The sequence below is a fragment of the Equus asinus genome, chromosome 25 (genome assembly GCF_041296235.1).
Source record: "Equus asinus isolate D_3611 breed Donkey chromosome 25, EquAss-T2T_v2, whole genome shotgun sequence".
Taxonomy (NCBI): domain Eukaryota; kingdom Metazoa; phylum Chordata; class Mammalia; order Perissodactyla; family Equidae; genus Equus; species Equus asinus.
In genome coordinates this window covers 38507152-38527496 of record NC_091814.1, presented here as the reverse complement: position 1 = coordinate 38527496, position 20345 = coordinate 38507152, and the positions used below count along the sequence as shown (strand labels likewise).

The 20345-nt window shown below is 38.3% G+C and overlaps 1 protein-coding gene across 6 annotated transcripts in view; it reads left to right on the top strand.

Moving 5' to 3' along the window:
• Positions 1-16036, top strand: part of SWT1 (SWT1 RNA endoribonuclease homolog) — a 100339-nt gene extending 84303 nt beyond the window's left edge. For 4 of the 6 annotated variants that reach the window (XM_014850307.3, XM_014850308.3, XM_070497185.1 and 1 more), the window contains 3 exons: positions 1680-1746; positions 4997-5061; positions 15051-16036. In XM_014850307.3, the coding sequence (XP_014705793.1) occupies positions 1680-1746; positions 4997-5061; positions 15051-15180 (262 nt within the window). In that variant the 3' untranslated portion in view covers positions 15181-16036. Of the gene's footprint in view, positions 1-1679; positions 1747-4996; positions 5062-13272; positions 13351-15050 lie in introns of all 6 variants that reach the window. The other 2 variants (XR_006519667.2, XR_011498099.1) reach the window with 1 other exon arrangement.
• The last annotated feature ends 4309 nt before the right edge of the window (positions 16037-20345 follow it).

Here is a 20345-nt window from a genome sequence, read left to right as displayed (position 1 = left end):
TTTTATGGACAGTTTGGATTATTTCCAAAGCTATAAAAATGAATAGGTGTAAATTATTCCACATTGCCGATAGTTTGTTTACACTAGGTTGCAAAGTTAGAATGCACTGTATTTTCACATTGCCTTTCTAAGAGTGGTTTAACTTATCTAGATAGCTTTTTTCTCATTTTTTTAAGCAAATTACTCATGGACCCTCCGCAATGTATTATCCTCTGTCTTTTTCGTTGTTGTTGCTAAGAGATTATTTGTATTTTAAAATTACTTGTTGGGAGAAAAACTTCTTCCATGAATCTGCTATTCTTAGGCAGATTTTTCTATATTCTTAAAGATATTCTGGATATGTCTCCCCCAAAGGAGCATGACTCCGTTAAAAATTCGTCTATATCCTGAAAAATGATTTACAAAAGCTCTCCCACAAATCTAATAAAGGCCATATAGTTCAAAGATCTGATAAGGTTTTTGAGATCAGTTAGCTCTAAAGTCTGACAGTTTCAGGCGATTGGCAAGGAGGTGGGGACCTAGAGACACTGTTGTCATGAAAAGGTACTTGCAAGTTAAGAATTAATTGGGGTGGCTTAACTTCTCATTAGTTAGATCATCAGGCACTTATTCTGTGGCTGGAAACTATCAGATGATGATAATAGATGTTATTGTTACTATTATAGTTGAGATACCTACATATATAGTGCTTGCTGTATATCAGACACTGTTATAAAGACTTTCCTTGTAGTAACTCGTTTAATTCTTGTAATAATCCTATGAAATCAGGATGATAACCATCCTCATTTAACAGATAAGGAAAACACATCACATAGAACTCACCCAAGGTCACACAGCTAGAAGCCCAGGCAGATGTTGCTCATAACCACAGTACCATAATGAAAGGACTGCTTTCCTTTTCTTTTTCTTTTTTCAAAAGAAAAAAATTCTTCATCTTGAAAGGATTAAAAAATACTTATTATAAGAAAATGAAAATTAATACTTTAATGCTAGAAAGAGAAATATTTCCTTCTTTATTTTTATTTCTTCCTTGTTTTCATTTATTTTTATGTTTTTTAATTTGTATATTTATATTTTTATTTACGTGTTATTTTCCATTGTTATTTTTATGAATCGTTGTTTCCAGCAATTGACATAGTCTGATTATTATGCTTTTTCATAGAGTGCTAGGCTGATAGTTCAAACAGTGTTTGAATTTAGTCACAAAATCTTGTATTAGGATTTCTTTCTATGTGTCTGATAGTTAATCAGTTGTCCGTTTGACTTCGTTGAACATTTGTGTGGGAAATCTTCAAGCTTTATCTGCAGCTTAAAAGGTAAGAAGTGTACATGCAGTCCACATTTCTATCCACTTTTTGGGAAATCTGTATCATTGTAACTTAAAACTGTGAACCCTAATTTCACATAAGAATGCTTATGGTTGTTGATTAATGATGTAAGTTATTAATATAAATAAGCAAAAATATTTTAATAAATTGATCTTTGTTGAATTAGCTCATGGTTTTGTAATTTTAATTGGTAAATAAAAACCAAGAAAGATTGTAAACATTTTAATAAGCTTGTTATACAATAAGTTATCTCTCATAATATGAATATGTTTTTGAGGAAAAGTTGAGGAAATGTTTCTTCTTAAATCATTCATTCCCATTCCTTTGTTTTTATTTCATTGTTTTGTTTAGGATTTTGGCCCCCAACAGTAATTATCAAGATATCGAGACCCTCTATAACTTCCTAATCAAGTATGAGGTATGAGAAATATTTTTAAATATTTATCATATTTCCACCATAAACATCTTAATATAAACAAACATGGTAGAGTTCTAAAACGTAATGGAATGCGGTTTAATTGATACTTGCTTTAAATTCTTGAATGCCACAGAAGTTTGCCAGTGACGTTCAGTTTTTCCTTTCGTTCTCTAAGTAAAAACATACAGTAGAGTCCTATAAGAATACACTTTCTCCAACACAGAATTGCTTCTCGTGGGGGTGCTGTTGGCATTTTGGACAGGTCATTTCTTCATTGTGTGGAATGTTCCAGGATGTTTAATGTCCTTGCTCCTCAGATATTAAATGCCAGCAGCTCCCCCAGTTATTGTGACAACCAAAAATATTCTAACACCCCACCCAACTCACGCACTCGCATGGCCCCTAGGGAAGTAGAACCAACTTTGCTTGATAACCACTGATTACTGAGAAGGAAAGCTATAATTTAGTTTCCTCTACAGCGGCAGCGTAGACTCTGGAGTTAGAGTTTGTGGTGAGCCTCCAGAATATTTTGTAAATTAACTTTCATGCCTCCTCATCGTTGCTGAGGCAAGGAAAGTATTCTGTTGATCTTCAGTTTCTGTTTGCCTAAGGCTCTTTGCCCATGTTCCCCTATATTCTTTCTTTTGAAGTGTGGGGGGTGTGTGTGTGTGTTTAATTTTAAAATGCTCTAAAGGTCTCACATTTCTTATGCAGTCAAACTCCTTTAAATATATTTCTTCATTTTTATTCCTAGTTAGCTCTTTATTTTTGTTACATGAAGAACTTAGTGACTAAGAACACAGATTCTCAGGTCAAACTGCCCATATTCAAATGTTGGTTCTGCCATGTATTAACCGTATGCTCTTAGAAGAGTTATTAATTCTCTTGGTTCCAGTTTCTTCATCTGTAAAATATGAATAACACCAGTAGATAAATTATAGGTATTTTTGTACTTAACCTTTGCCTTTTGTTCTTCACTTTTTAAGAATTAAAAGTAATATAGCCATTTCTAATATTTGGCATTCATTGTGAATAGTACAACTAAAAATTAATGACACCAATTCCACAATCCACTTTATAGTCCCAGCTCTAACGTTTACTGACAAAGGCATCTTTTAGCTATTTGTTCCCTGGAGTTAAAATTGTGTACTTGAGCATGGAAATGATATTTAACAGGGTAATTTAAAATGTCCCAATATGAGTAATTAAAAATGTCTTATATCAAAATTAATTAATATGATGAAACAAGATATTTCAAGCTAGAATCTGTGATGTATCATGAATTTGTGCCTCAGTTTTCCTACATTATTAGTGAATTAACTGCCTACTTTGTAAGTCGTCTACGGTGATCTGAAGCCACGTCACCCTAATACCCCAGCTGTGTTCTGGGGTAAGTATCTTTTATTCTTTTAATAAAAATAGTAGGGTACCTAAAAAATTAATTATGATAAATTATATATCAATTCCATATAATCATTAAATCTAATATTAAATATTATATATAATTAAATAACATTGTACATAAATATATAATCCCAATTTTAAGCAAAAATTTAGGATTATATGCGTTAAAAATGTTATATTTTTAAACTTCAGTGAATGAAACTTTTTCTACACAAATATGGTGAATTTCTTATGAAAGTACTGAAGAAGCTCATGGAACTTTTGCAAATAAGAAATACCCTGGGGGCCGGCCCTGAGGCCGAGTGGTTAAGTTTGCGTGCTCCGCTTCAGCGGCCCAGGGTTTTGCTGGTTGAGATCCTGGGCACAGACATGGCCCAGCTCATCAGGCCATGCTGAGGTGGCATCCCACATGCCACAACTAGAAGGACCCACAACTAAAATATACAACTGTGTACTGGGGGCATTTGGGGAGAAAAAGCAGGGGGGAAAAAACGAAGATTGGCAAGAGTTGTTAGCTCAGGTGCCAATCTTAAAAAAAAAAAAAAAAAAGAGCATGGCCTCAAGTTAGACTCAACTGGGGTCACATCCTGGCTCTGTTAAAAAAAGAAAGAAAAAGAAAAAGAAATACCCTAAACTCTATTATAAGATTTTCATGATATGAATCTTTAAAGTAGTATTAATTAACTCAGAGTAGGGACATTTTTCCCCACCAAAAAATGCATACTGGCTAATACTACTTTAAATATTTTTAACAGTTAATTGAAGAGAGGATAGTCTCATTTCTTTTCCGTTCACTAATTCAGTATTTCTGAAAATTTAGGCACTATGCTGTTTGTTGAGAAATCTGATAAAATGAATTTTCTTCAACCAATTTCCAGTCTTCCCCACACATAAGTAGAATGTAACTAAATCAATAGTAGGCCTCAAGGAATACAGGAGTCCTTCCCGGTTCCTCCATGTGTGTGCCACGACTAGCTATCGTATGATGAAGGACTTTTATATTTACAGTAGTAAAGGATATCTCTGAATTCTCATATTTATGAACTTCAACATATTAGTTTAATTACTCAGACCTTGGTAGTCTGAAAAATACATTTCTTTAGAAAATGTCCATAAATCAAACTTTTTCCCAAAGAGACCTTTCCACATAGTTTAGAACCTTAGTATTTAAATGAAAGTGAAGGTTATTCAGTAATAACTTTTGGAAGGGTCAGCCATAGTATTGAAATGTTGTTAGAGTTGAATACTTTTCTTTTTCTTTCAACTTGAATTATTTCTGATGTTCAGGATATAAACAAGATGTGGCTGGTTCTGCTACAATAGTCTACCTATATGACCCCAAATCTACGCCAGTCCTTTAAGTATAGAGTTATTTTAAATTTTTATTTTTTACAGTTTATTTACTTATTTACTTTTCCTAGAAAATAAATATTGAGTATGTGCATTAGAAATCTTTTAAAAGGCTAGGTTAATTGAAGCATGAATCTGTTGATAAGAGCCAGTAGGAGTAGAATTTAGTATTTCGTGGAGTACATGGTTTTTTCTGTCCATTTGATCTGCAAAGTGATTATCTGCTTTGTTGAGATTCCCACTAACCCCAGGCCCATCTCACTTCTTCTGTTTCTGAGAACAGATTAGGTCGTAACAATAGACTAATATTTTTCCGGGTAGTTTGGTGTTAGCATTATGGTCACTGAACTTCTAATTGTTACTCTTTAGTCCTTTTTATGCAAAAACTGGAAACTTGACATTCTGCTCTCTCAGAATATGGGCCACACTAACTGTGCTCCTACCACTCATTTGATTTAATATGCATTTTTAGTAACTATGTCTTGATTCTTTTCAGGTAAATAAAAATGTCAGATTTACTGCCCAGGAACTTTATGACTGTGTTTCACAGACTGAGTATCGGTGAGTCATGTCTGCATACAGATGTATCATCCTAACAAGCTTTGACCATATAGAGCACCACTTGATGGTGGCACTGAAAGCTTATTTTTATGTCTTCACTGCACGATGATTTTTTTACCTCTACTAGTATGAAATATTTCACACATACAAAAGAATCGTGTGTGTTCAGGTATAAGGTTTAAAGTGGTTCTCAAATATTTTGGCCTCAAGACTCCTTTATATTTTAAAAAATTATTGAAGACTCTAAAGAACTTTTGTTTATGAGGGTCATATCTATCTATATTTACTGTATTAGAAATTAGAATTGAGAAACTTAAAAATATTTATTCATTTAAAATTAACAACAGCTAATTAATTACATGTTAAGTAACATACAATTATGAAAAGATTTTTTTCCCAAACAAAAAATATTACTGACAAGAGTGGCATTGTACATTTTTGCAAATCTCTTACTGTCTGGCTTAGTAGAAGATGGTGGGAGGGTAGCCTAGTAGTGTGTGATTAAGTTCGTGTGCTCTGCTTCGGTGGCCCGGGGTTCACGGGTTCGGATCCCAGGCATGGACCTACACACCACTCATCAAGCCATGCTGTGGCGGTGTCCCACATACAAAATAGAAAAATTGGCACAGATGTTAGCTCAGAGACTGTCTTCCTCACCAAAAAAAATTTAATAATAATAATAAAGAAAAGAGAAAATAGAAGACAGCTGGGTTCTCACAGCTGCTTTTTCATTTAGTTTGTTTCGATAATCACATGTCATGTATCACTGGAAAACTATTGTACACTCTTGCAAGAATGAGAATGCAAAAGGCAAATCATATCTTAGTCTTATTATAAAAATAGCTTTGACCTCTCAGACACTTTGAAAGAGTCTTACATTACCCAGGCCATGTTTTGAATAACAACTGGTATAACGAAAACTCATATGCCTGCCATTCAGTTGACAAAATAGACCTTTACCCATCCCTATTTACGTCTCCCCTTCCATCCCCTCCCTAGGGATTTTGTGTTTGTAATTCTCATCCTTATCTTCATGGTTTTACTACACATTATGTGTCAATAAAAATATGTTGGTTGATTTCATCTGTTTTTGAACTTAATGATATCACACTATATATATTCATTATTTAAAAATCTAATTTTTAGCATTCAGACATAACAAAAAGAGGGCTTAGTGATTCTTGTATACATAGGGTATAGCTGTGAAGCCCTCCAATCTGGGGCCCAGGCACACAGATTCGTGAGGAGCAAAGATCAGTTGAACCCTTTCAGTCTTGCCCTCCGGTCCCATACCATGCCCCAATATTCTTTTTTAACTCAACGTTGAGATTCATCCATGTTGATGCATAGGATAGTAGTCGGTTTACAGTTGATTCTATTACAACATGACCTACTAAATATCCTAAATCTCATCACTGCACTGTGCAGAATCATGCAGTAAAAGCCACTGGGCTCATGGGAAAAATCTGGTTGGGGCACATTATGCAAAAACTTAATGAGACACATTAAAAAAAGATGGGAACCAAATCAAAATGGTATCACAGTTTTACACATTAAATGGGTGATAAATACGTAAGTGCTATAATAAATCTGACCCCTTACCTTGAAAAAGAGCTGCAGTTTGCTTGTAGAAGTGGTCATTGGAAGGGTTGCAGCTTGTGGGTTAGTGTGATGTGATAGAAGGAGGGTTATCTGAAGTTGGGTGTAAGGTTGTGATATCACATGTGAATGGATGTGGCTCCTAAACAGAACGCTGAGGTAGCTGGTTCAGATTTAAAGTGTGTGCTTGTGTGTGCTTTGTGTATTCCTCAGCAGCTGGGCGCAGTTTTCTCTGTTCACCTAGGGTTTCTCACTGCTGAAATTGTGTATAAGAAAATGTAAAATTTGTGTTGTGTTCAAAGTGTTCCTTAACGTATCAGTGGCAGTGGAACAGATTTGTGTATTCAAAGCAAGCACTGTAGCAGAACTGGCTGTATTTTCACTGCTGTGTAATATGCCACTGTACCACTAAACCACAGTTTATTTGCTGTTTATAACTTCCACATATACCTGTGTGGCTACAAAATTTTATGAGCAGGCACAGCGACAAAGTTAGCCATCAAGGTGCTTCTACTATGAAACTCTAGATAGGGGCTGCCCTGGTGGTGCAGTGGTTGAGTCCACACCTTCCACTTTGGCAGCCCAGGGTTCGTGGGTTTGGATCCTGGGTGAGGAGCTACACACCGCTCATCAAGCCATGCTGTAGCGGCATCCCACCTTCAAAAAATAGAGGAAGATTGGCACAGATGTTAGCTCAGGGACAATCTTCCTCACAAAAGAACAACAACAAAAAACCCCAAAAAGACTCCAGATTGATAAATTTATTTATGATGTCGAGACTCAAGGATTGATAATCATACACACGTGTTACTAAGTAGCAGAGCTAAGAAAGTTCACTCACTCATTAGATTAAAATAACTTTTCCAAGAAAATAGGAAGCCGATGGGCATGCATAATCTGTTGTAGCTGGGGGTGAAAATGATTTTTTTACCCTCATCTTCAGACTGTCAATCAGTCTTACTCTTATTCACAGATCTTTACAGATAATCCACATTCAGAGGTTCATGTACTTGAGATTTGTGTCAAAAATATAATGTTTTCCAACCTTAGTCATATTTTTGAAGGTAGGAAGCCCACTGTAGATAACTTGGAGGGCAGAGTCCCCTTGCTAGATGGTTCCAGTGAGATGTGTAAAATTATTTTGACTTCTGCTACCTTGGAATAGTTGGGAGGATTTTTTGGGGGTGGGGTGGGGTACAGGGGTCAAAGTTGAATGTTCAAAGTTAAAGTAGTTGCCCCTGTTTTTCTCTTCTTTATTTTCTTTCCACTTACTATGCCAGGGATTTGAACTATGATATTAATTAATAAGCTCCCTCTTATACCCAAAAAGATGATTTTAAGAGAAATCAAATATATCTAATACCTTGAATGCATTTAAAAACTGTTATTGGTGGAGCTGGCCTGGTGGTACAGTGGTTAAGTTCACACATTCCCCTTCAGCAGCCCGGGGTTCGCTGGTTCGGGTCCCATATGTGGACCTACGCACTGCTTGTCAAGCCACGCTGTGGCAGGCATCCTACATATATAAAGTAGAGGAAGATGGGCACAGATGTTAGCTCAGGGCCAGTCTTCCTCAGCAAAAAGAGGAGGATTGGCAGCAGATGTTAGCTCAGGGCTAATCTTCCTCAAAAAAATACATAACAAAAAAAAATAAAAACTGCAATTGCTGTTGAGCAAGCTTTCGATTAATAGCTTTTAGATTTGTTACCCCGTTGTTTGTTTGGAAGTTATTTGCTATATTTATAGAGAACAGTATCTCCCATAGTAGCCTCTGGTGTACTCCGCAGCTCACGATTTTCAAATAAGCTGCCAAAGGAGAGAGGTTCCAGTGGGTCATACTAGACATAGGGCTGAGTGCAGTCGATAAAAAGTGGCAGCGTTTTCCTGTGACTCAGAGATGAAAACAGAAGAATGGTTTAACTTGCATGTAGCTGATCCCCTTTGGGAATGTTAAGGAAGACAATTACTTGAATTGTCTGAATTTGCTGATCTTTGCTTTTTATTTATACAGTGTTAGTTGTGCAGGAGGAGGCTGTTGATGTGCCCAACACCGTATTTGTTGCAATAGGGAGGTAATTAAGTAGCGCAAAACCAAGAACTGTTTATGGGTTCTGATAAAGCACGGAATTAAGGTTTCATGTTGAAGGGAGCTTTGCTGGAAAGCTGAATTCTGTGACACGGGAGAATCGGGTGTTCGTATCTGTAGGTCAGTGAGTGTTCTGTCCTCTAGTTTGTAGACTTTGCTCTTGTCAGTGAGGCGTGAGCGCTGCTTACCCTGAGCCGGTAAGGAGTTTGCTCAGAAAACCCAGGATGGTAAATTAATGAGATTATCAAACAGATAACCAGACATATATCTCATGTGGTATCTTCTATATATCTGAGAAATAATTTAGGAGCAGTATTTAATTAACTTTGTTTGCCCTGTAAGTTCTGGACAGAGTGTTCTGGCGTGTTTGTGAGACAAGTCTCTAAGGTCATTTTTTCTATACAAAAAGCAAACTAGTTTGTGACATCAGCCTCATCAAGTATGTGGCATATCCAAATAATACACTGCCTAAGACGGCGTCTGTAGCAGGGGCTGCTTGCTTTTCCTTATGGCAAGTGCTTTCAGAAATTACTGCTTTCTGACCCAGGAATCAGCTCCATGGTAGTATCTTCTAGATTGCGTTAGAACTGAGATTCTCTCAAGTGTGTTCCTGGACCTCAGTGGCAACATCACCTGGGAATTTGCAAGAAACGCAAACTCTTAAGGCTCTTCCCCAGACCTTCTGAATTGGGAAGTCTGAGGGTTGGGCCCAGCAATCTGTTTTTTAACAATCCCTGTAGGGCGCGCTCAAGTTTGAGACCTGGTCTGTCCAAGAAGCCTTGGACAGAAAAAGGCTTAGAGAAAAATAATCTAAAAACCAAATTTAGACCTTGGATGTTTCTGCTTTATATCAGATAACATCATTTTGACTTCATAATTTGTGATAGAAGATATTACAAAATAAATGTATATTTTTTTTTGTTTAGGAAATATTTGCATAACATAAAATTAACAACTAACTATTTTAAAGTGTGCAATTCATTGGCATTTAGGGCATCCACCCTGTTGTGCAACCATCACCTCTGTCTAGTTCCAAGACATTTCCATCACCCCAGTAGGAAATTCCATATCCATTAAGCAGTCACTCTCCATTCTCCCCTCCCCCTAGACTCTGGCGACCACTAATCTGCTTTCTGTCTCTATGGATTTATCTGTTCTGAATGTTTCATATAAATAGAATCATGTAATGTATGATCTTTTGTGTCTTGTTTCTTTCACTTAGCATGATGTTTTTGAGGTTCATCTACACTGTAGCATGTATCAGTACTTCCTTCCTTTTTATGGCTGAGTAATATTCCATTGTATGTATATACCACATTTTGTTTATCTCTTCATCTGTTGATGGACATTTGGGTTGTTTCCACTTTTTGGCTATTGCGAATAGTGTTGCTATTTGTGTACAAGTTTTTGTTTGAATTCTTTCAGTTTTGGGGGGGGGTGTGTACTTAACAGTGGATTCCTGGATCAGATAGTAATTTTACTGTTTAACTTTTTGAGGAACTGCCTGTCTTCCACAGCAGCTGTACTATTTTGCCTTTCCAGCAGCAATATATGAGGTTTCCAGTTTCTCCACATCCTCTATGACATTTGTTATTTTCCATTCTTTGGATTATAGCTATCCTAATGAGTGTACAATTTTATCCCATTGTAATTTTGATTCGTCTTCCCCTAATTACTAATGATGTTGAACTTTTCATGTGCTTGTTAGCCATTCATTTGCCTTCTTTGGAGAACTGTCTATTCAAGTCTTTTGCCCATTTTTAATTGGGTTGTTTTTCTTTCTGTTGTTGAATTATGAGAGTTCTTTACGAGGACTTTGGCTCTAGGCCAAAATCCTATTTGTCATCTTTCAGACCTGCCCATAGGCAGTCCTAAGGCTTTATCTGGAGGCTCCAGTGGGGGAAGCTGCCTTCCCCACACCAGATTCGGTACACAGTGTGTTGTAGTCTTCTGTAGGGAGTTGCAGGCAATGCTCAGTCCCCCTGCCCCTGGACAGCCATGCTCACATGTGTATCGCATTCCTAGCCCAGGTAACTCCACTGGGAGGCCTCCTTACTGGGGGCTTCAGCTGAGGCACCTCCCAGCCACCTCTGCTGAGACCTCTTTTTGGAGGTCTTGGCTGAGGTATTATTCTCCACTTTGACTCAATACTTTTCTATTCCTAGCTCTTCTCCTTTGCTGTGGTCTGAATGTTTGCATCCCCCCAAAATTCGTATGTTGAAACCCTATTGCCCAGTGTGATGGTCTTAGACGGTGGGGCCTTTAGGCAGTGATTAGGTCATGAGGGTGGAGCCCTATGAATGGGATTAATACTATTATAAAAGAGGGTCCTCACCAGAATGTGACCATGCTGGCACCTTGATCTTGGACTTCTGAGCCTAAAGAACTGTGAGAAATTTCTGTTGTTTATAGGCCACCCATTCTGTGCTAATTTGTTATAGCAGCTTGAATGGACTAAGACACCTGGCCCCCTGGGTCCAGGAAGAGGCAGGAGCCTTAGTTCAGGGCTCCTGAGAGTGAGATGATGTCCCCTATCTGCACTATGTGTCATATGACCCTTGTCTGGTTCCAGTCCATGGGGAAAAATGGAGCAGTAGGGAACTGGCACCTTTCATGTTGCCTCTTGCTGCAGTGTCACAGTAAATGAATGAAGTCTTGACTGTTGCTTTCAGTTTGGCTTGTAGTCCTTATCCGCCACCTTGACATCTGGCAGCTTGACATGTTATATGTTCTGGATATTCGAGCTTTATCAAATACATAATTTGCAAATATTCTTCTCTTTCTATAAATTCTCTTTTTCTTGATAGTATCTGATGCACAAAAGTTTTTAATTTTGATAACGTCCAATTTATGTGTTTTTTCTTGTGTTGCTTGGGCTTTTGCTGTCATATCTAACAATCCATTGCCAAAACTAAGGTCATAAAGATTTACCCTAATGGTTTTTTCAGAGTTTTATAGTTTTAGCTCTTACAGTTAGATCATTGATCATCTTGAGTTAATTTTTGTATATGGTGTGAGGTAGGAATCCAACCTCGTTCATTTGCATGTAGATATCAAGTTGTCCTAGCACCATTTTTTGAAGAGACTATTCTTTCCTCATTGAATGGTCTTGACACCCTTGTCAAAAATCAGTTGACCATGGATGTGAAGGTTTATTTCTGGACTTTCAATTCTGTTCCATCAGTCTGTATTTCTGTCTTTATGCCAGTACCACACTGTTTTGATTAAAGTTGCTTTATAATAACTTTTCAAAATTAAGAAGTGTGAGTCCTCTAACAATTTTTTCAAGATTTGAGATCCCTTTTAATTCTATGTGAATTTTAGGATCAGCTTTTCCATTTCTGCAAAAAAGATTGTTAGGATTTTGATAGGGATTGCATTGAGTTTGGGGAGTATTGTTATTGTATTAAGTTTTCCAATCCATGAACATGGGATGCCACTAATTTAGGTCTTTAATTTCTTTTGGCATTGTTTTCTAATTTTTAGTTTGCAAGTCTTCTGCCTCTTTAAATTTATTCCTAAGTATTTTCATCTTTTTCATGCTATTGTAAATGGAATTGTTTTCATTTTCTTTTTGAATTGTTCATTGGTAGTGTATAGAGATGTAACTGATTTTTTTCTGTTGATCTTTTATGTTGCAGCTTGGCTGAATTAGTGGATTAGCTCTGACAGTTATTTTGTGGGCTTTAGGATCTATGGAAATAATTTTACTTCTTTGTTTACAATTCATTTGCCTATTATTTCTTTTTCATGCCTAATTGCTCTGGCTAGAACTTGCAGGGCAATATTGGATAGCAGTGGTAAACATGGGCATCCTTGTCTTGTTCCTGATTTTAGAAGAAAAGCTTTCAGTCTTTCACCATTGATTATGATATTAGCTATTATATACTGTTTTTATATTTGCATTACATTGTATTCCATTTTTCTTTCATCTTGGATACACATTGCAAATATATAGAAAAGTTCAGAGAGTTGTAAAACAAATATCCATTTTAGATTTTTTTCTTGTACCTGGAAAGGATTTTGGAAAAACTTCATGAAATATTGGAATCAGGTCACTTAAATTCACTACTACCATGCCATTTTGACAAAATTAGCCATGGAAATGAATCAAATAACCAGTGGAATTATTTTTTAATTGATCTGATCAAATTTCCTGTTGTTTTGACCTATCTGAGATTTGGTCAAAGCAAGTTTAATACCCATAATAGGACAATTTAGAGAAACAGTGGCAGTTTTGCAGAAATTTCATGAGCAATATAAAATTACAGAGCTAGAAACAACCTCCAGTCTTGCCCTTTGTTCCAGAAAGGATTTGGAGTTGAGATTGTTTACTTGGAAAAGAGAAATAAGATCATTGTAAGAGACATGAAATATTTGTACTGGGAGAAAAAGGGAGAACAACTTTTTGTTTTAATTTAGGCAGACTCAGGTCAGATAGATGGGGTTTTTTTAGGCCCAATGTAAAGGAAGAACTTTCTAACAGTTAAGTGATATCAAAATCTGTAATGGGCTATGTCTTACAGTTGTAACTGTCCCATCATCAAGAGGTGAAAGCCAAGGTGAGACGACCCACTGGAGATGCTGCGGAACGGCAGGCGAAGGTGTGAAGGTGCCCCCACAGCTAATACTCTGCCATTCTACATACAAGCTGTGGAGAAAAGGAACTCAAGAATTCCTGTCATCATAATCCAGTGTAGACCAAACACACATGATGAAAAACACCCCATGCTTTCCTCAGTCAGCAATGACAACTTGCTGGAGGAAACAAAATCTCTAGGTGATAATCCATTGTCAGAATGCTGATTCACACTTATTTGTGTGAAACCAAATGCCACTAGGATGCAAAGGAGAGAGAGAGCTCACCCCTTAACTGTGAGAGGAGAAAAAAGGAAAGGAAGAAGGAAAAGAAAAGACTCAGAAATAGATTCAAAGTCTAGTTACCAAAGGAGTTTTTTTCTCATGTGGAATAAATAACAGGAATAGGGCCTGCCGTTTTTGTTTGTTTCATTTTTAAGTCTATAAGAAAACATTTACATCTCTCCTGTGTTGGGTCTCTTAGGGTCTTCCAAAAATCATTTTCTGAGTAGTTGTGAAGAAATGGCAGCAACATAACACTAATTTAACACACTCTAAATATAGAGACAGGACTAGAGTGAACACAAAGCCAAAAGTCAGATTTTAATCAGCCTCAGAGAAACCACACATCTTCAGGAAGTGAGGCTGCTCAAAATATGGTGTATTTACTTTTGCTGTCACTGCTACCTCTCATGCTATTCCCTAAGTTACGGTTGACTTCTTTTTCCTTTGTACCCTACATCAAGGGATCCATGGGCAGGTAGGCAGTGGCGAGAGATAGCTGGTGGTCCTCCCAACACCATGGAGATGGCTTGGAGCAATCTTAGAAGCTGAAGTAGTAGTAACAGTAACTTACATAATAAAAAGAACTGTCCTTTCTCGAACATCTAATGTGCCAGATACAGAACTAAATGCTGAGTATTCTTTGTGAACTTGTAGACCATCTCCCAGTAGATTTAAATAGGCTTCCATGAGATTTGGACTCTAGACACCAGGTATAGTGGATTAGTGCTCTGACTGATGACTTACAGATCCCAGTTTGTAGGCCTCATGTCAGCTTTTGAGAGCCCAGTGAGGCTTCGTCTTAGGTAAAATTGTTGAGTAGGCTTGGCGTGTATTAGGCATTATTCCCTACTTCCCCACCTTTGCGTTAGAGTTATTAGCTAATATTCATTTGTTAACTGCTAGGTACCTTATCTCAGGAATTCCTTTAAAGAGTTGAAGCTCTGTCCTGTTCCCTCTCAGCGTCTGTGCATGTCAGGAGGTTCATCCTCTTAGTATCCTTCAGTCCACCTGTTCTTTAACTCCCAAGCCCAGTAAGACAAAAACGTGCGACCTGCTCCACGGTGTTGCTTACCCCTTGGATTAGAACAACTTAACATCAGCCTATCTCCTGCTGGGAGAAGTGTTCAGAGACCATACAAAGGACTATTTTTAAGCATCCAACTTTGCTTTTTGGCAGCAGGTCTCCACGGGAACCCTCATTCCTGAATTCTAGGAATTGTACCAAGATCTTCTCCATGTTGGCTGTCTGAGAATCTGTGCTACTAAGTGCTTATCCTGCCATGTTGTTTTGTCTTTGCTAAGAAACCCAAACTCTTGATATTTTCTCTCTCAAATATCAAAGAATATATTTCAAATCCCAGTGTTAATCCTGTTGTATTAAGATTTTGTCATTTATCTGATGGGCTGTCCTCCAGTGATGTAATATTTCTTTATGCTCTAGGGAAAAGTTAACCATCGGATGCCGCCAGCTGGTTGAGATGGAACGTACCATGCAGCAGTGCAATGCATCTGTCTATATGGAGGCCAAAAACAGGGGATGGTGTGAAGACATGCTCAACTATAGGACTTAAAGTGCTGATTTGTAACTTAAAAGAACAACAGAGCAGCTTTCAACCTTTTGAGCCAAACCCAAGAGACTTGTAAGAAATGTCTCACAGGTCCAAAAAGGTGACTGCCTACACTGACAATCTCAGTGAAGTTCCAAAAAGCCTAATGCATCCACTGTGGGATAAACTGTGGACCCAACTCATCTGAAGTTGACAATACCTCCCTACCTCTGCTGCTGATACTGAGCCAGTATGTCTAAGGATAGGAGAGCTGTCTTGTTGGTAATCGTAGGGCAGGAGCCATTGTGGCATTTGAGGAAAGCCCAGGGCACACCAGTAGCATCTCTGTCAACCCTAAATATGTGTACAGGACCAGAGACACTTCCAAACCCCAAGAAAGAATTAGGATGTAACCATGCTTAATCACATTCTACAAACGAAATCTTACCCTGGGCTGTTTTATGATCACAGTCTTCCATGCAGACCTGGTAAACATCACACACATGCCTTCCACTTCCCCGAGGTAATGATTGTAGCATTTTGTCTTCAGCTCCAACTTGCTATATAACCTCTTGTCCTCCTCCCTGGGCTCGTCACTTTTCAGTGCATTTCTCATGAGAGGAGCAAGGAGACCCCAAGGCTGAGTTTCTCTTAAATGTGAAGCAACGTGGATTTATGGGATAGGTGGCAGTGACTGCTGTTGCCCCTAGCTAAACCAAGAGTTTGACTTATTCCTTATTTAGTTACACAGTAATTTAGAAATCCTTGTTTACTAGAGTATATTATGCTTTTGTTAATACATTAGATTAAATCTAATTTGGTATTCTATTATAAATGCTTATTTTTTTTAAAAAAAAGCAATAAATTATTTTTAGTAAGATTTTGCTTTTCACTTTACTTCCAAATTGTGTTTCTGAACTGTGTACAGGTATGATTATATAAGTGGCCCTCTCCAATGAGAGAAGCTGCTCCGATGCTCACTGCGGTGTGGGGAGGACCCACTGAGCTGTTTGCAGAGGAAGCCGCCTCCACCTGGGGCTCAAAGTGCCATCAGAGGTATGAGCCTGGGTGGAAGAAGATGCCGCCGGGGCGTGTCTGCCTCTTTCCCTTTCTTCCTTGAGGAGCCAAAAAAGCATCCCCTCCCCCAGCAAAAGAACTTTTTTTCAGCTCCTTATCCCTCACCTGCTTCTAGTTGTAATTACTGGGTTTGGGCTCTGCTTTGTTACCACCCTTTTTAATACAGGTTATGCTTTTTAGGAAATTTCTTGTCACTCCTATCGCGTGCATATCTCTACATATTTCACTCTTAGGCACGTGGATTTTAATTTTATCTTAGTCTATATGGCTTTTACTTTGTGCATTAATTTGTCAATTATTTCAACCTTTCTTAAATTTTTTTCATTTTATATTGATATATGGAGATGTTTTTCTTCTTTCTAGTCTTATTTTTTAATTTAGAAACATTCTTTTAAAATTTTCTTCCTTTGAAATGTCAGGGGTTTCTCTCCCTTCTTTATTGTCGTCTTTTCTGATCTTAAGCTTTATTAATTTTATACTTTTTTTCTAACGGTCCAATGCAGGAGTTGAGGGGTCCCTTTCCCCTCACCCTCTACTCCTTCTTTTCTGGGTCCCCCCTCTGGATTGGAGTCACTCAGCTGACATAAGGATCCTAAGCCCCACCTTGCAGAACATACATTTGTTTTGATGGAAAAATATCAGATCCTTAAAAGAGAAACAAGTTTTAAAATCTCCATTCGTCAATGTATAGCTATTATATTTTGGGCAGAAACCACCATAAGTATGCCATGAACCAGAAGTGCCTGATGGGGAAAGTCACACCAGGGGTTCTCTACATAATGCCCTTGGCCTTGCCTTAGTGAGGAGCTGATGATAACTTCATGAGAGGCGTCCATGAGGATTATTCCAGCAAAGTTCCGGCACCAATTTACACTAGCCTTTTCCTACTTACTTTTACAAAAGATAGTCCATTTCCCTCCTGAGAGATCAGAGAGGGTCCTCTCGTTTGGAGCAGCCCCCCTCTTCCAGCATTCTGGGCCAAAGAAAAGCTGGCTAAAGAACAGGGGTCTGTGGTGCCCCACGGGGTCTCCTGTTAGGACTTGCAGCAGGCAATTGGAACTGCATGATTACAACTTCACAGATGGGTTAACTTCACTATCCTATCGTGGTCTTTGTCACATGAGACGGGGGACACAAGTCAAACCTGAAGCTGTTCCCTTGATCTGTTGACCATGATCTTAAGGGAGAACAGAAGTCCTTTCACTCTTTCAGGGTTGATCCAGGTTTATTTAGATGGTGTCATGGTCTACCTTCAGAGCCTAGGTCATATTGTTCATACCGCTGACTTTCAACAACTCCCCCTCCCCAGCCCATCCATCCATTAGAGCCCTCTTCAGCTCCCTAGCCAGTCAGGATGTCTTCTTAGAGGGAATATATCTCACTATTGAATAATCAAATACATCTTCCACTCAGGAAGTGATGCCACCCACAGCCCTTTTCTGATTTAGATTGGATTGGCAGGCAAGCCCCATTCCAGTTGGTGGCTTTTTAGCTATTTTGCCAATAAAACCCACTCCTGTGAAAATAACTCAGCTCCATGAGCTTGAGCAGAATTACCAGTTATGGTAATGGAAGGTGAGGCGGTAGACACCCAAATCTCAGCAACTAGCGTGGCTCAGTGTTCCTAACTACAAACCAATTTCAACATCCTATTCTTTGAGTTCTAATCTTTTCTCAGCCTCTGCAACTCTGTCGTATAGACTAATGGTTATGGGCTAAACTACCTTAGCTCAGTACATAACCCTTGCACAGCCAGTGGTAATGAACGGTTCCCTGATGTAATTTCTAGTGAGGTACGTGTCCCAGCCCCTTTCCTTTCTAAGCCTTTTCCTTTTAAAAGTTTGGTCTCCTTTCGGTTAAGCTAGAAGAGACAACCTTTCTCCTTTTTAAGTGTACAGTTCTGAGTTTTGTCAAACACAACCACATAATCACCAACACAATCAAGATGAGTTCCATCGCTCCTCAAAATTCCTTTGTGCCCCTTTGTAGTCAACACCCATCCTCGCCTCAGGAAGCCGTTGGTGTGTCTGCTATCCCTGTAGTTCTTTTCCAGAATGATATATAAATGGAGGCGTTTGAGGCTGGCTTCTCACTTAGCCCTCGATGAGATCCATCCATGTTGTTTTATCAGTACTTCATTGTTTTTATTCCTTAGTAGTATTCCATTATATGAATGTACCAATCTATCCATTCACCAGTTGGAAGGATATTTGAGTCGATTTGTTTTTGGTGATTATGAATAAAGCTGCTATATTTACATACAGGTGTGTGAACATGTTTTCATTTCACTTGGATAAATACCTAGGAGTGGGCTTTCTGTGTCACAGGGTATTTAACTTTATAAGAAACTGCCAAATTGTTTTTCCAAAGTGACCTTCCAGTTTTGTGATTCCTCCAGCGATTTGGGTATGCATAGGGTTGATACACATCCAGTGTATCAGATCCACTTGCTCTGCATCCTAACCAGAATTAGGTATTACTGTTTTAATAAATGTATGTCATTTTGCTTTTTATATTTTCCTAATGATTTATATAGTGAGTATATTTCCATGTTATTAGAATCCATTTATATTTTCTGAAGTGTCTTGTTCAAATCTTTTGCTTATTTTAAAATTGCATTGTTTTACTGAGTTTTGAGAGTTCTGGACACAAATTCTGTTTTCTTTCAAGCCTGTACCTTTAAAGACTTGTTAGCACTTTTGGTTAAGATAGAGACAAAACACTTGCTTAATGCAGAGGGTAGAGCTTATCATCATGATTTGGGAGTAGCCTTAATGGATAGCTAGCCCTGTTAACTGATTAGACAACTAGTTATATTTGGTAGGTGTATTCCAACTTTTAATATAGCAACTGTTATTCTTAACTCGCTGGACAGTTCGGTTCATCTTGTAAGTTTCATTTTCTCATTCATTTCTTTCATTCATTCAAGTTTGGTATCGTGTGCTTTTTTTCAGGCTAAAATTGTATTGCTCCCTTGGCTCATTCTGAGCAAATGTGTAGCCATCTATTCAGACACATGCGCTTTTTAGATTCTCATGTTTCCACAAGATATCAACCCTATATATACTCAGCTTAATGAGCTTTTGCATCTCACCCTTTTTCAACCCCCAATACAGGATGAAGCTCCTAATAGTGAAACTTAAATATTTTGTTGGCCATTGTGCTAGTAGGCTGAAGAACCCATGACAATGCACACAAGTATGTCCCTCTTTTTATAAACTCTACTCAATTTATCATTTTAAGGCTCTTGAGAAACTTCTGGTTTTATTATGAAGGAAACCGGTGCTTCAAAGTAATTCCTTTTTAACCCACAGAGGATTTAACTTACTTAACAGGTCTATTTACAGGATCAAATTTGTGGCTTGGCCTTACTAAGTAGTCAAGATTTATAACAAGCAAGGTGTTGCCTTGTTTTGCTTTGTATCTTACGTCTCAATGAAAAGACTCTTCAAATGCTTTTTTGGAACAAAGTAGGATACAAATAACTAATGCTATGGAGATTGAGTTTTCTGTGATTCATTCTCTTTTAAGGCAACTCTGGATTTGCAGAAATATCCTATAGGGAGACTCTTTCTCCTTTGTCTACTTCAATTTTGAAGTTAAGAATTCTGAGGTCCTAGGGCTGGGCCCGGTGGTGTAGTGGTTAAGTTCGCACGCTTCAGTGGCCCAGAGTTTGTGGGTTTGGATCCCAAGTGTGGAGCTACACACTGCTCATCAAGTGGTGGCGGCATCCCACATACAAGAAGAGAGAGGAGGGGCCGGCCCAGTGGTGCAGCAGTTAAGTGCGCACATTCTGCTTCAGCTGCCTGGAGCTCACTGGTTCGGATCCCGGGTGCGGACATGGCACAGCTTGGCACACCATGCTGTGGCAGGCGTCCCACATACAAAGCAGAGAAAGATGGGCATGGATGTTAGCTCAGGGCCAGTCTTCCTCAGCAAAAAGAGGATTGTCAGCAGTTAGCTCAGAGCTAATCTTCCTCAAAAACAAAACCAAAAAAAGAGGAAGATTGGCATATATGTTAGCTCAGGGCCAATCTACTTCACCCCTTCCACCCCCACAGAAAGAATTCTGAAGTCCAGAGAGATTATAGGGTGCACACCTAGGGTATTAA